This window comes from Gracilinanus agilis, chromosome 2 (assembly GCF_016433145.1).
Source record: "Gracilinanus agilis isolate LMUSP501 chromosome 2, AgileGrace, whole genome shotgun sequence".
Classification (NCBI taxonomy): Eukaryota; Metazoa; Chordata; class Mammalia; order Didelphimorphia; family Didelphidae; genus Gracilinanus; species Gracilinanus agilis.
In genome coordinates this window covers 243,809,149-243,823,570 of record NC_058131.1, presented here as the reverse complement: position 1 = coordinate 243,823,570, position 14,422 = coordinate 243,809,149, and the positions used below count along the sequence as shown (strand labels likewise).

The 14,422-nt window shown below is 39.5% G+C and overlaps 1 protein-coding gene across 1 annotated transcript in view; it reads right to left on the bottom strand.

The window, feature by feature from the left end:
- LOC123233544 (somatomedin-B and thrombospondin type-1 domain-containing protein-like) overlaps positions 1-14,045 on the bottom strand; it is a 32,183-nt gene extending 18,138 nt beyond the window's left edge. Inside the window, exon 1 of the mRNA XM_044659624.1 lies at positions 13,645-14,045. Within this exon, the coding sequence (XP_044515559.1) occupies positions 13,645-14,045 (401 nt within the window). The remainder of the gene's footprint in view (positions 1-13,644) is intronic.
- Between the last annotated feature and the right edge of the window lie 377 nt (positions 14,046-14,422).

Genomic DNA, 14,422 nt, shown 5'->3' with positions numbered 1-14,422 from the left:
CTTCTCTCTCTCTCTCTCTCTCTCTCTCTCTCTCTCTCTCTCTCTCTCTCTCTCTCTCTCATCTATCCTCCACAGAACTTCCAAAACAAACATCCTAAAACACAAGTTCAAGTTTGTCATTCTCCCACTCAAAAACTTGGTTGGTGGGGAGGAGGTCCCTATTGCCTCTAAGATAAAAAAAAGTTCAGCTAAGCATTTAAAGCCCTTCACAATCTGGCTTCAGACTATCTTGCCAAGTTTATCACACATTACTCACCTTCACATACAACAGAGAGCACATGTTGCACTTCGAGGCTATCCCCTATGCCTAGAATCAGTCAGACATGACTGAAACAATTGAACAGTCAGAAAACTACCACCATTGCTGTCTCTCTTGTAGGTGTATGGTTGAGAAGAGCTAAACACAGAAGGGTCAAAAAGGGCAGTCTCATCTCTCTGGCACCATATGAGGTCAAGAAATATCAATGATTTTTTAGGGGCAAAGTCTTATGTGGACTAGTGCTAGCTTTTCAAATCCAAGTAAGTATATACCCTGGAAGGCTTCTGAGCAATAAAGCAATGGTATGATAGGAACATATGCCAGAATTTCCCCACAAATAAGAATTAGAACCACGCCTCCTTCTTCCAAATCCAAAAATGGATTTGGTGTTATGTTCAGATGCTTCGGTTGTGTCCAACTCTTCATGATTCAATTTGGGGTTTTATTGGCAAAGATCTTACAACTGTTTGCCATTTTCTTTTCTAGCTCATTTTACAGATGGAGAAACTGAGACAAATAGGGCTAAGTGACTTGCCTGGGATCACATGGCTGGTAAATATCTGAAGTCAGATTTGAACTCAAGGAGATAAGTCTTCCTGACTATAGGCATGGCACTCTATCTACTGTGCAACATAGATCAGCTTTCCCTAAAAGGAGCCAAAACTTTTCCCAGGACATAATCATCCCTGGTTTCCTTGATGAAGTTTCCTGGTGACCTAAGGGTTTAAAAAGTACCAGCCAATGATACACTGTGGTATAATCAAACATAACAGACTTCTCTACTAGCAACAATGCAAGAATCCAGAGCAAGGTAGAGGGACTTAGGAGAAGAAAACTAGCCACATTCAAAGGAAGAACTGTGGGAGGAGAAACGCAGAAGAAAAACAACTGCTTGAACACATGGGCTGATGGGGATATTATTGGGGATGTAGACACTAAATGATAACTCTAGTCCAACTACCAATAATATAGAATTAGGTCTTAATCAGTGATACATGTAAAACCCAGTGGAATTGTGTGTTGGCTAAGGGGGGTTAGCGGGGTTTGGGGAGAGGGAAAGAACATGAAACATGTAACTATGGTAAAATATTCAAAATAAAAATATAATAAAAAAACAAAAAAAAAGTACCAGCCTAAAGGAATGAGGTTCCTCTGACTTAGTATATTTCTGAAGACCACAACAGGCATGATGTCCTTCATCACATCCTGCCTTGATGCCCAGGATCTTTTCCATAAGGAGAAACAAAGGAGTTCATGGCCAAAGAAGCTAAGAGCCACCGTGTCCTTGTTGTACATTCTTGCCATTTTAGAGGGAAGTAAACTTCTCTTTGTTGACCTTCATGTTTCATCCTAACAGTGCTGGGATTGGGGTCCCCAACAACAATTGGGCATTTGCTAGTAATGAACTTACTGAGAGGGAAACTTATTATCTCATAGGCATCTTGGCATTCTTGGCTTTGAGGTAGACTTTTGCTAATAAATTCAAAGAATGTGTATATTGTAACAAATGCCAAACTGGATGCTGCTTGCCAGAGATAGTCAGAAGCACTAGCTGACTCTGAGTTCAGGGTGTACCATCAGCCAGGAAATAAGAACAGGAATGCAAATGAGGTCTCATGTCCTGAGGCCAGATAAGTCTAAAGCTTTGATTAATGGGGTGAACTCAGGAAGACCACTGACACATAGAGGAGAGCTCGACTGAGAATCTGGGATACCGACCATCAACCAAACCAAAGGCAGGTTTTTAATCTCTTTTTGTGTTATGAACTGCCTTGGGCAATCTGATGAAGAAATTAATTTAAAGTTGCCCAAGGCATAACAGATAAAATCAATTATATATGGAACCTGTTGATGAAGTTCAAGTGATCTATATACTTTGTCCATAACCTTTTTTTGCCTCAGTCTCTTCATCTATAAAATGAGGATAATAATAGTATCTTTTTAATTGGGTTGTCATAAGGATCAAATGAGATGACATATATAAAACACTTGAAAAACCTTAATGTGCTACATAAATGCACAGGTTCTTTTGTAGTATACATGGCCTATATGTCTGCTTTCCTATCACACATCTTCATTATATGTGTTATTTTTATACAGGGCATCCCATTAATTTAGCTATTAAATCTTAAAACTGCACTAAGGCTTTTGGATTACCTTGTATGTATTCTCTTTCTGCATGTGACCTTTTTATTTGGTGATTGTTTACCATTCTGTTATGCAATGCTATGTTTTATGTTCTACATGAGAACAGGAGTTAGGTTTTACATGTGTCCTTGTCCTGTGTGTTATGCATTCTATTTCTGCATATGCTTATGCTTCCTACAAGCTGTTTAATAAGGATGAAGTATATTAAATCTCTGCAGGTGGGTAATTTAGTTGGGACAATTACCTATGTTATGTGTTAACTTATACGTATTTATAATTGTGTTACAAATATCAAAGTACACCCTCTAGAATTTTCAGGGTCTACAAATTTTTACTGAAGAAAGTAGTGTTGTCACTAGCATTTGCATAGCAATTTAAGGTTTTTCAAATGTTTTATATGTCATCTCATTTGATCCTCATAATAACCAAGTTATATGGATGCTATTATTATACCCATTTTATAGATGAGGAAACAGGCCAAAAGTGGTTAAGTGACTTGCCAATGATCATACAGTTAGTCTGAAGTGGGATTAGAACTCAGGTCTTCTTGACTCCAAGTCCAGCACCCTTACACCCTTACAGAGATCTAAAGAAAAACTATTACCCTAGAAGGTCTGGGGAAAGACTTATGTCAGGGTAGACAGTTGACATTCTGGCCTAGAGAGGTTTTGGGGACGGGGGAATTCACTGAGAGAAGGTTCTAAAAGTGACATTTCAGGAGAGGCAGAATCAAGATGGTGGCAGAGTAACAGCAAAAAACAAAACTGCTCTGACCAACCTTCCATACAAATCTTTATAAAATGCCTCAAAGAGACAGGGACCCAAACCCAACAGAGTCAGAGACCTCTCCTGCAGAAAACAACTTCAAAGGTAAGCAGAGAGAGTCAGTTTTCACAGGATAAGGGGGAGACCAGAAAGAAAGAGAATTCTTGGTCAATCTCCCCTGCCCACCTACTACACTTGGACCTATGATTAGGCTAAGGCTGACTTTGGGACCCTAGGTGAGGGCTCCACTGGCAGAAGAGCACCTCAGATACATCCCTTGAGGTCCCATTCCCCCAACAACAGCTGGCAGAGAGCTCTCTGGTTGAGCACCTTTGGGTCTCAGCAGCCAGCTACATGGAAGACTTAGCCCTAGGACAGATTAGCTCAACTGGCCTAGTCCAATATCATTATCATAGTATTTAGAAGAAGTATATATAGAAAGTGTGATAGTAAGTTGTTTAGGATATGTCCAAAAAAACAAAACTAGGGGTGAAAAAGAGGATAGTACTAAGAGAAATGGGAAGATAAAAGTAAAGTGGGGTAAATTATATCACATAAAGAGGCACAATGTGGGGGGGAAGACTAATACAATGGAAGGGAGGAAAAAGACAGTGATGAGTAATACTTAATCCTTACTCTCATTGGAATTGGTTCAGAGAGGGGTAAAGGGCTAGATTCATTGGGAGTATACCTATAGAGAGTAGAAGGGGAATAAGAAGGGAGATGGTGGTCAGAGGAGTAATATACGGGAGAAAAATCTGGGGGGAGAGGGGGATGATCAAAAGACGCTATGGAGAAGTATGGAGGGGAATAAGAAAGGAGGTGGTAAGAAGGGGAGTAATATAATGGAAGGAGAAGGGAGGGGACAGATTAAAAGCAAAACACTGGAGAGGAGGGAAAGAACAAAAGGAGAAAGATCAAGATTAAAAGAAGTCAAAATGGAGTAGAATACACAGATGGTAATGATAATAGATATCTGGAGTTAATAGATATCTGGAGAAAACTGAATAAGAATGAAAAGGAATATGCCTTCTTTTCAACAGCATATGGTACATACACAAAGATTGACCATGTACTAGGGCAGGGATGGTAAACCTTTTAGATACTGTGTACCATGCCCCACCCCCTACACCTAGAAACCTTGTACTGTGCCCCCCCCCACAGAGTCCAAGTGCCACACACACTCCCTTAGCCCCAGACAGGGGAGGGACGAAATGCCCCCATTGGGCTGCTGGGCAGAGGGGTAGGTAAAGTAAAAAGTGTCCTCAGGCATGGTGGAGAGGGGCAAGGGAACAGCTTGGTCCAATTCTAGTAATGAACTCTGTCAGGCACGTGCCCATAGAGAGGGCTTTCCATGTCCTCTCTGGTATATATGCCATAGGTTCACCACCATGATATTAGGGCATAAAAAGCATTACAACCAAATGCAGAAAAGCAGAAATAATAAATGCAACTTTTTCAGATCATAATGCAATAAAAATTATAAACAATACGGATTCATAGAGAGGCAAATCAAAAATTAGTTAGAAACTAAATAATCTAATCCTTCAAAACTGGTGGGTCAAAGAACAAATCATAGAAACAATCATTGATTTCATTGAAGAAAATTACAATAAGGAGACAACATATCAAAATTCATGGGATATAGACAAAGTAGTACTCAGGGGAAAATTTACATCCCTGAGGGCTTATATCAACAAATTAGAGAAAAGGGAGATCAATTAACAGGGCATGCAACTAAAAAATCTAGGAAAAGAACAAATTCAAAATCTCCAGATAAAGACTAAATTGGAAATCCTAAAAAATCAAAGGAGAAGCTAATAAAATTGAAAGTAAAAAAACTATTGAGCTAACAAATAAGACTAGGACCTGGCTCTAGTAAAAAATAATAAAAATAAAATAGATAAAGTATTGGTTAATTTGATTTTTTTTAAAAAAAGAAAGAAGAGAATCAAATTACCAGTATCAAAAATGAAAAGGGTGATTTCACTTCTAATGAAGAGGAAATTAAGGCAATTATTAGAGGCTATTTTGTCCAATTATATGACAATTAATTTAACAATCTAGGTGAAATGGATGAATATTTACAAAAATATAAATTGCCTAGATTAACAAAAAAAGAAATAGAATAAATAAATAATCCTATCTCAGAAAAAAAGAACAAGCCATCAATGAACTCCCCAGGAAAAAAATCACCAGAGCCAGGATTCACAAGGGAATTCTATCAAACAATTAAAGAACAATTACTCCCAATACTATACAAACTATTTGACAAAATAAGCAAAAAAAGAGTCTTACCAAATGATTTTTATGACACAAATATGGTACTGATACCCTAGCCAGGGAGACCAAAAACAGGAAAAGAAAATTATAGACTAATCTACTTAATGAACATAGATGCAAAAATCTTAATTAAAATACCAGCAAAAAGAATTCAGCAATATATTATAAGGATTATTCACTATGACCAGGTGGGATTTATACCAGGAATGCAAGGCTGGTTTAATATTAGGAACACCATCCACATAATTGACCATATCAATAATCAAACTAACAGAATCACATGATTTCTCAATATTATCTCAATAGATGCAGAAAAAGTCCTTGACAAAATATAGCACCCATTCCTATTGAAAACACTAGAAAGCATAGGAATAAAAGGGCCTTTTCTCAAAATAATAAGTAGTATTTATTTAAAACCATCAGCAAGTATCATCTGCAATTGGGATAAATTAGAAGCTTTCCCAATAAGATCAAGAGTGAAGCAAAGATGCCCATTATCACTACTATTATTTAATATTGTACCAGAAATGCTAGCTGTAGCAATAAGAGAAGAAAAAGAAATTGAAGGAATTAAAGTATGCAATGAGGAAATTAAACTATCACTCTTTGCAGATGATATGATGGTATACTTAGAGAATCCTAGGAAATCAACTAAAAAGCTAGTGGAAATAATTTAATAACTTTAGCAAAGTTGCAGGATACAAAATAAACCCACCTGAATCATTAACATTTCTGTCTATTTCCAACAAAAATCAGCAGCAAGAGATAGAAAGAGAAACTCCATTTAAAATCACTCTAGATAATATGAAATATTTGGGAATCTATCTGTCTAGGCAAACAGAAATTATATGAACACAACTACAAAACACTTTTCACACACATAAAACTAGATCTAAACAACTGGAAAAACGTTAACTGCTCATGGATAACATAAGCTAATGTAATAAAAATGACAATTCTACCTAAATTAATTTACTTATTTAGTGCCATATCTATCAAACTACCAAAAAACTATTTTATAGAACTAGAAAAAGTAATGAGAAAAATTAATCTGGAAGAACAAAAGATCAAGAATATCAAGGAAACTAATGAAAAAAAATGTGATAGCTAGTGGCCTAGCAGTACCAGATCTTAAACTGTATTATAAAGCAATAAAGTATTATAAAGCAATAAACTGTATTATAAAGCAATGATCATCAAAACAATCTGGTAATGGGGGCAGCTGGGTAGCTCAGTGGATTGAGAGCCATGCCTAGAGACTGGAGCTCCTAGGTTCAAATCTGGCCTCAGACACTTCCCAGCTGTGTGATCCTGGGCAAGTCACTTGACCCCCATAGCCTACCCTTACCACTCTTCCACCTATAAGTCAATACACAGAAATTAAGGGTTTAAAATTAAAAAAAACAACAACAATCTGGTAATGGCTAAGAAATAGAAGGGTGGAACAATGGAATAGAATAGGGGTAAATGACTTCCGCCATCTAGTGTTTGATGAACCCAAAGATCCCAGCTTATGGGATAAGAATTCACTATTTTACCAAAACTGCTGGGAAAATTGGAAAATAGTATGGCAAAAATTAGATTTAGATCAATATTTCAAACCCTATACCAAGATAAGTTCAAAATGGGTATATGACTTAACATAGAGGGACATTTTAAGTAAATTATGTGAACATAAAATAGTATACCTGTCAGATCTATTGAGAGGGGAAGAATTTAAAACCAAACAAGAAATAGAGAACAATAAAAGATGTAAAATGAATAATTTTGATTATATTAAATTACAAAAGTTTTGTGCAAACAAAACCAATGCAACCAAGATTAGAAGGAAAGTAACAAACTGGGGAGGGGGGGAACTTTTATAACAAATTTCTCTGATAAAGGTCTCATTTTGCAAATATATAAAGAACTAAGTCAAATTTATAAGAAACCAAGTCATTCTCCAATTGACAAATGGTCAAGAGATATGAATAGTCCATTTTCAGATGAAGAAATCAAAGTTATCAATAATCACATGAAAAATGTTCTAAATCCCTCCTGCTTAGAGAAATGCAAATCAAAACAACTCTGAGGTACCACCATACACCTAGCAGACTGGCCAGTATGACAATAAAGGAAAATATTGGAGGGGATGTGCAAAATTTGGACATTAATGCATTTCTCATGGTTGTAAATTGATCCAACTATTCTGGAAAGCAATATGGAATTATGCCCAAAGCACTTTAAAAGAATGCATGCTCTTTGATCCAGCAATACCACTACTACATCTGTACCACAAAGAGATTTTAAAAAATGAGGATGGGCCTGTTTGTACAAAAATATTTATAGCTGTGTTTTTTGTGGTGGCAAAAAAATTGGAAAATATGGAGGTGTCCCACGATTGGGGAATGGCTGAAGAAATTGTGGTATATACTGGTGAAGGAATATTATTGGGCTATAAGGAATTAAGAACCAGAAGATTTCAGAAAGAACTAGAAAGACCTACATGAATTGATGCAGAGTGAAATAAGCAGAACCAGGAGAACATTATACAAAATAAATTAAACATTGGGAGATAATCAAATGTAATAAATTTTGCTACTAATAGTAATACATTGATCCATGACAGTTCTGAGAGACTTATGAGAAAGAATGCTATCCACAGCTAGAGAAAGAATTATTGGAGTAGAAATGCAGAAGAAAGCATATGATTTATCATTTGTTTATACATGTGTACAATTTGGGGTTCTGGATTTAAAAGATTACTCTATTACAAAAATCAATAATACGGAAATAGGTTTTGAGTGATAATACATGTATAACTCAGTGGAATTGCTTGTCAACTCTGGAAAGGGGGAGGTTAAAGGGGAAGGAGACAACATGGATCATGTAACCTTGGAAAAAAGTACAAAAAAATTAAAAAAATAAAAGTGACATTCCAGGAAGCCAGGTATGAGAGGCATCAATCCACATCCCTACCTGTGAAAACAGAAAGCAAAAAGGATAGAGAATGTCATCATAAGAAAGAAAAAATGGTCATATGCCAGTGTGAGCCCTCTATATCCCATCCTGAGCTGGGTAGGATGTGACACTCATCTCTCCTATTTCTGGAACAGTTCAGAGCAATCTATTGAATCTCCCAATTCTAAGCAATGGAGACTTTGATGGGACCCAAGATCTAGCCCATTTGGACAAAAAGAGGTGACTGTTTCCTTGAGATTGTGATTAAGTAGCTCAACTAGGAGACCTTGGACACCCCAGATTTGTGTGCTAGAGTCATGGAAAGGAGGAAGGGAATGACCTTTAGAGCTGATGGGACCTGCTGCAATTATAGGCTATCTGTGGTGAAGGTCTTTTTCTTAACCCTTACTTTCCATCTAAGAACCAATACTATGGAACCAATTGTGGTGTAGAGTGGGGGTATAACTGTTTTGCAGAATTTCTATTGTCAGTTAAGGTTTTAGAATCTTGGGAAAGTTTCAGTTGGACTTGGGAAGTCATGGAGGGAACCAGGGTCCAGCTGAAGCTCCTTCTTGAGATTGAAACCTAGCTTAGATTTGCAGTTTTTTGAGATTTGTTAATTTAGATAAATCCTTTGAATTTCCTACCCTACCTTATTTCCTACCTTCATTTCCCCTACCTGGATGTCTGAGAAGAGTGAATAGGAGAGTGGATCTGAGAGTTAGTTCAAATCTGTGATAGTTAGTGTTAGCCTGGCAACAAATTATTTATTGAGTCTTTATATCCAACTTCCAAACCCCTTTTGATTTCAAAATCACCTTGAGAGCTGAGTAAAGGCAGTTCCTTTCTCAGTCTCACATTCCTGCTTCCCTTCCCCACCTGAGGTTTCTCTAAGCGGCTGTTAAGGCTTCCTTGATCCTCTACCCTGTCAATCTATCCTAGAAGACAATAAACCCCTTTTATGTTTAAACAAGATCTTTTGGCTATTTCATTAGTTGATTAGTAAGAGAGGGAGGAAGAGGAAAAGAGAAACAACATACTCTCTGGGTTTGAGGGAAGCTGAGGGTATCCATTTTGAAGGAAGTGTAACTTCAATACAAGTCCCTTCCTGTGAAACTGACTAAAGCCTGGAATCAATTTCAATCTGTCTTGGCTGACTCTAACTTGGCTGTATAGTATCCTTTACTTGAAGGGATCAGTCTATTTCCCTTCAGTGTTTTGCCTTTAGCCTAAGTCACAGTCTGTATTTCCCTGCTGCTGTTTGCCTGCTTAGATTAATTCATCCTCTCCCTGGCAACCCTTGTTACCTCAGTGTTATACTCCCTGAACTCAGACATTCCCTTATTTCTCCTACCACCTCAACTACCACTCTTCATAATTGAACCTTCCTCATCCAATATATTGCCTTAACTTCCCTACTACCTAGTCTATTCCCTTGATTACCTCCAACCTTGGGTCCCTTGCCTTGTCTTATTCCTTGATCCTACCAGCTATTACCCTAGCTTCAGCCTCATATTATATCCTTCCAATTCCCTTATTACATCCTACCTAATCCCATATTATACTCTCCTAATCCCCATATTATATCCTGCACCTCCCTATTACATCCTTCAAAGTCCCCTATAACACAATACAGGGTCACACAGATAGGAAATGTCTGAGACCAAATTCAAACCCAGGACCTCCTGTCTCTGGCCTGGCTATCAATCCACTAAGCCATCTAGCTATCCCTGTCTTTTAAGCTATTTGCCTGCTACTGCTTGATATTATCACTATTTTCTTTAAAAAAAACTTTGGTTAATTTGTTTACAACAGCTGAATCAAACAAGAGAAAGGGGTTGCCAATGGTGAGGGCAGGAACACAAATGACAAGTAACATTAAAACTTGGGAGTAGCTGGAAGAAGTTGATGCTGAGAAATCTATGGTTTGCCCTACCTAGACAGGGGAGATCCCATTGGGGAGGGCAGATCCCTATTTTGTTTGCATCTTCACCTCAGATCTAACACAATATCTGGCAAGAATATATGATTTATAAAGATGTATCTAGTGGGGAAAATACTGCATTCATAATCAAATGACCTTGATTATAGTCCCAGCTCTTCCATTCTCTCTCTGTGTGACCTTCCCCATGCAGAGTCCCAGCTTTTTCCTTTGTAAAACAAGGGAAGTTATATTAGGTAATCTTTAAAGACCCTTATAGCTGTAACATTCTATATTCTATCTAAAATCTCTTCTAGTTCTAATATTCTTTGTTCTAAATAAAAACAATCATTAATTTGATTGAAGAGAATAACAATGAGGAGACAATATATCAAAATTTATGGGATACAGCCAGAACAGTATTCAGGGGAAAATTTATATCCCTGTGTGCCTTTATCAGTAAAATAGAGAAAAAGCAGATGAATGAATTGGACATGTATCTAATATTCTTTTTTCTCAAATTATTTCTAGCTTTCACATTCTATACTTTTTTATGAATGAGTTGTATTTTGTAAATCTTTCAATATTTTATTTTTCTCAATTATAAATAAAAATAATTTTAATATTAATTTTCCATAATTCTGAGTTCCAAATTCTCATCCTCCCTTTCTTCTCTCCTCCCTGAGATTATATTCAATTTGATATAGGTTATCCATTTGATATCATGCAAATCATAGTTCCTATATTGGCCATCACATTCTATACTTTTAAAGCCTCTCCTAATTCTAATGTTATGTCCTATGCTCTCATCCAGCTCAAGTGCTGTTTCTATAAATTGAATAGAATTCACTAATGCTATAAAATAGAAGATTTTGACTCATAGTTTCCTTGATTCTGGAACTCTCAAAATTTACAGTTCTTGGCCTTTGATCCCCTAAAATCATTGCTGCCGAATCTGTGATTTGTTTACAAGAAGATGGAGTCATGCTGGCCCATAATCAGAAAGTTGGTTTCTGGTCCCACAGTCCTTTGGCACATACTGTATAAAGCAGGACCTAAAATGGAGCAAATAAAGGGAACACGAAGCTTTGATGAACACAAGGAATTGTCTTTATCATCCCCCTCCCACCTACCCTCTTGCTCACTCTTCCACCACCCTGTTCTGAGCTCTTTATACTCCAGAAAATGATGAAGTGTTGATAATATCAGTTGGTTTTGTGGGCTCTGGGTCAGGAATGTGGGAACATTTCCCTGGCTCTTCACACAATGTAACCACAGGTCCTTTCTGCCCATCTCCCCCTCCTAGGGCCCCACACCACTCCCTTTCTATCAGTGAATAACAATATATCCCACTGGAAGGGGCTTTATATTGTAGAATGTTAGAGCTAGAAGGGACTTTAGAGTATGTGAAATGTGAAAGCTGAAAGGAATCTTAGAATAGGTAATACAGATATTATGCTGGAAGAGACCTTAGAAACATAGAAAATGAAAAATTATAAGTGAAAACAACTTGAAACTATAGAATGGCTTCTATCTGGGACTGGAATGGAATCTTTGGCCCTTGCTCAGAGTCCCTCAGGCCACAAGTATGGCCCTGAAACTGTGCCTTAGTTCTCTTAAAAGTAAATGCATATAGGGGCAGCTGGGTAGCTCAGTGGAGTGAGAGTCAGGCCTAGAGACGGGAGATCCTAGGTTCAAACCCGGCCTCAGCCACTTCCCAGCTGTGTGACCCTGGGCAAGTCACTTGACCCCCATTGCCCACCCTTACCACTCTTCCACCTATGAGACAATGCACCGAAGTACAAGGGTTTAAAAAAAAAAAAGTAAATGCATATAAGAATGACAGACAAAAACAATTGTGATGCTCCTGTATCCCTGAAGAGCTACTTTGCAAGGATGTTTGGGATGACTACAGGTATGTGCCAGTAAGATAAAGGTACCAGATGTGTACAGGTAGAAAACAGTTCTGATGTTCTAGGCAGATGGTTTTCCAAGAATAGCTCAGAAGGGGCCAGTATGGTGATTTCATAATACTCTGAAAAGAGATGGTGGGACCAGTATACATCTGGTACCTCTAATGTGATTTAATATAGAATTAAATTCTTTTCAAAAAAAATTAAATTCTTTTCCATTTCCTGCTTTCTCCTCACCCAACAAAAACACTTTCCCCCACTGGTGACTAAAAGTCTAATCTGGCAATTCCCTTGATTCCGTAGTTAAGAATGTCTTTCTGAGGGCAGCTAGGTGGCTCAGTAGAAACAGAGCCACACTTGGGGTTGGGTTCAAATTTGACTTCAGACACTTCCTAGCTGTGTGCCCCTGGGCAAATTGCTTAACCCCCCATTGCCTAGCCCCTAGCACTCTTCAGCCTTGGAACCAATACACAGTATTGATTCTTAAATGGAAGGTAAGTGTTTAAAAAAAAAAGGTTATCAGATAAAGATGAAAATGCTAAAACAAGAAAGAAACAGAAAAGCAGTACAATATCTCTAATGGCCAAGGATTAAAAATGTCTCAAATTTTTTGTGAGGCTGACTCACTGTTTTTAAAGGGGAGGGGGGGGATGGTAAGAGGAGGGGAACAAAATAACCTCTTACCCAAAGAACTTTGGCATCTACAAGAAGTGGAATAAGCATTCACTTGAATCCTACTTCATGAGCACTCATCATTGATACAGAAGATGAAGTGGTAATGATGAAAGTGCTGGTAATTATGGCAATGCTTTTTAATAAAGATAATAGTAGGGATGCTGGTTGTTTTAGTCCCATTAATCTGAGTCACTGGGGAAGTTAAACTGACACTGGTCATCACACCCAATAAATGTGGCTTTCCAGAGACTTCCAACCCCACCACAAAGTCCTTCTGAGGGAGGTTAGGAGAGGATAAGAGACAGAGCTGTAGGCATGTACAGGGCCTAGTTATATGGACAGGACACATCCCACACCTCATGGCCCTCTCCCACCTCTTGTGCCAGGCAAGTCCCCAAGCATCCCTTTACAAATCCTAGTTCTCTCTCAGTCACTTTGGGTCTTCTCTGCCCCTGCCTGAGGTCCTTAACTCCGTATCAGGAGTAGAACCACACACACACACACACACACACACACACACACACACACACACTTGTCACCCCTTCCCCAGTCCTAACCTCTAACCTTCCATCCTAACTAGGGCCCCTTTACCCCAGGCCTGGCCCCAGACTCCCTTCCCACTTCCACTGACCCCTCCATAGCCTCGCCCTACCTAATGACTTGGGGCACGGAGGATCACGTCCTTGGGCTCCAGTTCTCTCATGTGCCAGATGAAGGGATTGAACTAGATGACTTCTTACTTCTCTGGATCTACTTTCCCTCCTCTTCCCCACTCCAGAGCCCCTCTGCACTCTCGAACCCTCAGGGTACTTCCCCTTCCCTGGCGCACCTTTCCCAAGCTCCCTCGTCCTAGGTCTCGCCGCCCATGCCCTCCCTGCTCCCAGCTCATCCTCGCAGGGCTCCCACCTGGGCAGGCACTCCAATAGTCCGGACAGCAGTCCCGGGCGGTGCTGCATGCCTGGTCACAGTAGCAGGGCTGAGCGCCCAGCGAGGATCCTGCCGCCTCTGCCCAGTCCCGAGAGACGCACGTCAGGTCTCGGCCCGGACAGCAGCGACCAAGCTCTGCACAGCCTGCTTGGCCCCCTGGCACGGCTCCCAACGCCAGGGCCCAGGCCCAGGCCAGTAACGCACTGTGGGCCATGTCCGGAGGAATCCCCACACCAGCGGAGCGGTCCTCGGGAAGGGCTGGGGAGAGAGGGAGGGAGGGATGAGGCAGTCAGGCGGGGCCACAGGTTTTCCTCTCTGGGCTGGAACCCAAGTCAAACTACACACCCCCTTCCCACCTCCCTCAACCCCCCTTCAACCAGTCACTCGGTCACCCACCCTTCCCTGGAATCCAGGTCCCGGCGGGTGAGGGGTGGGAAGGCCTTCCTGAAGACACCCCGATGCTTCCACACTACCCCCCTCCTCATCTGCTGCCTACACATTTGCCACACAGATTCCCCATCTTGTCTGCCGAGAACTCCATGATCTCAGGGGTTTGAAGAAGCTTTTAGAAATCATTTATTCCAACCTGGT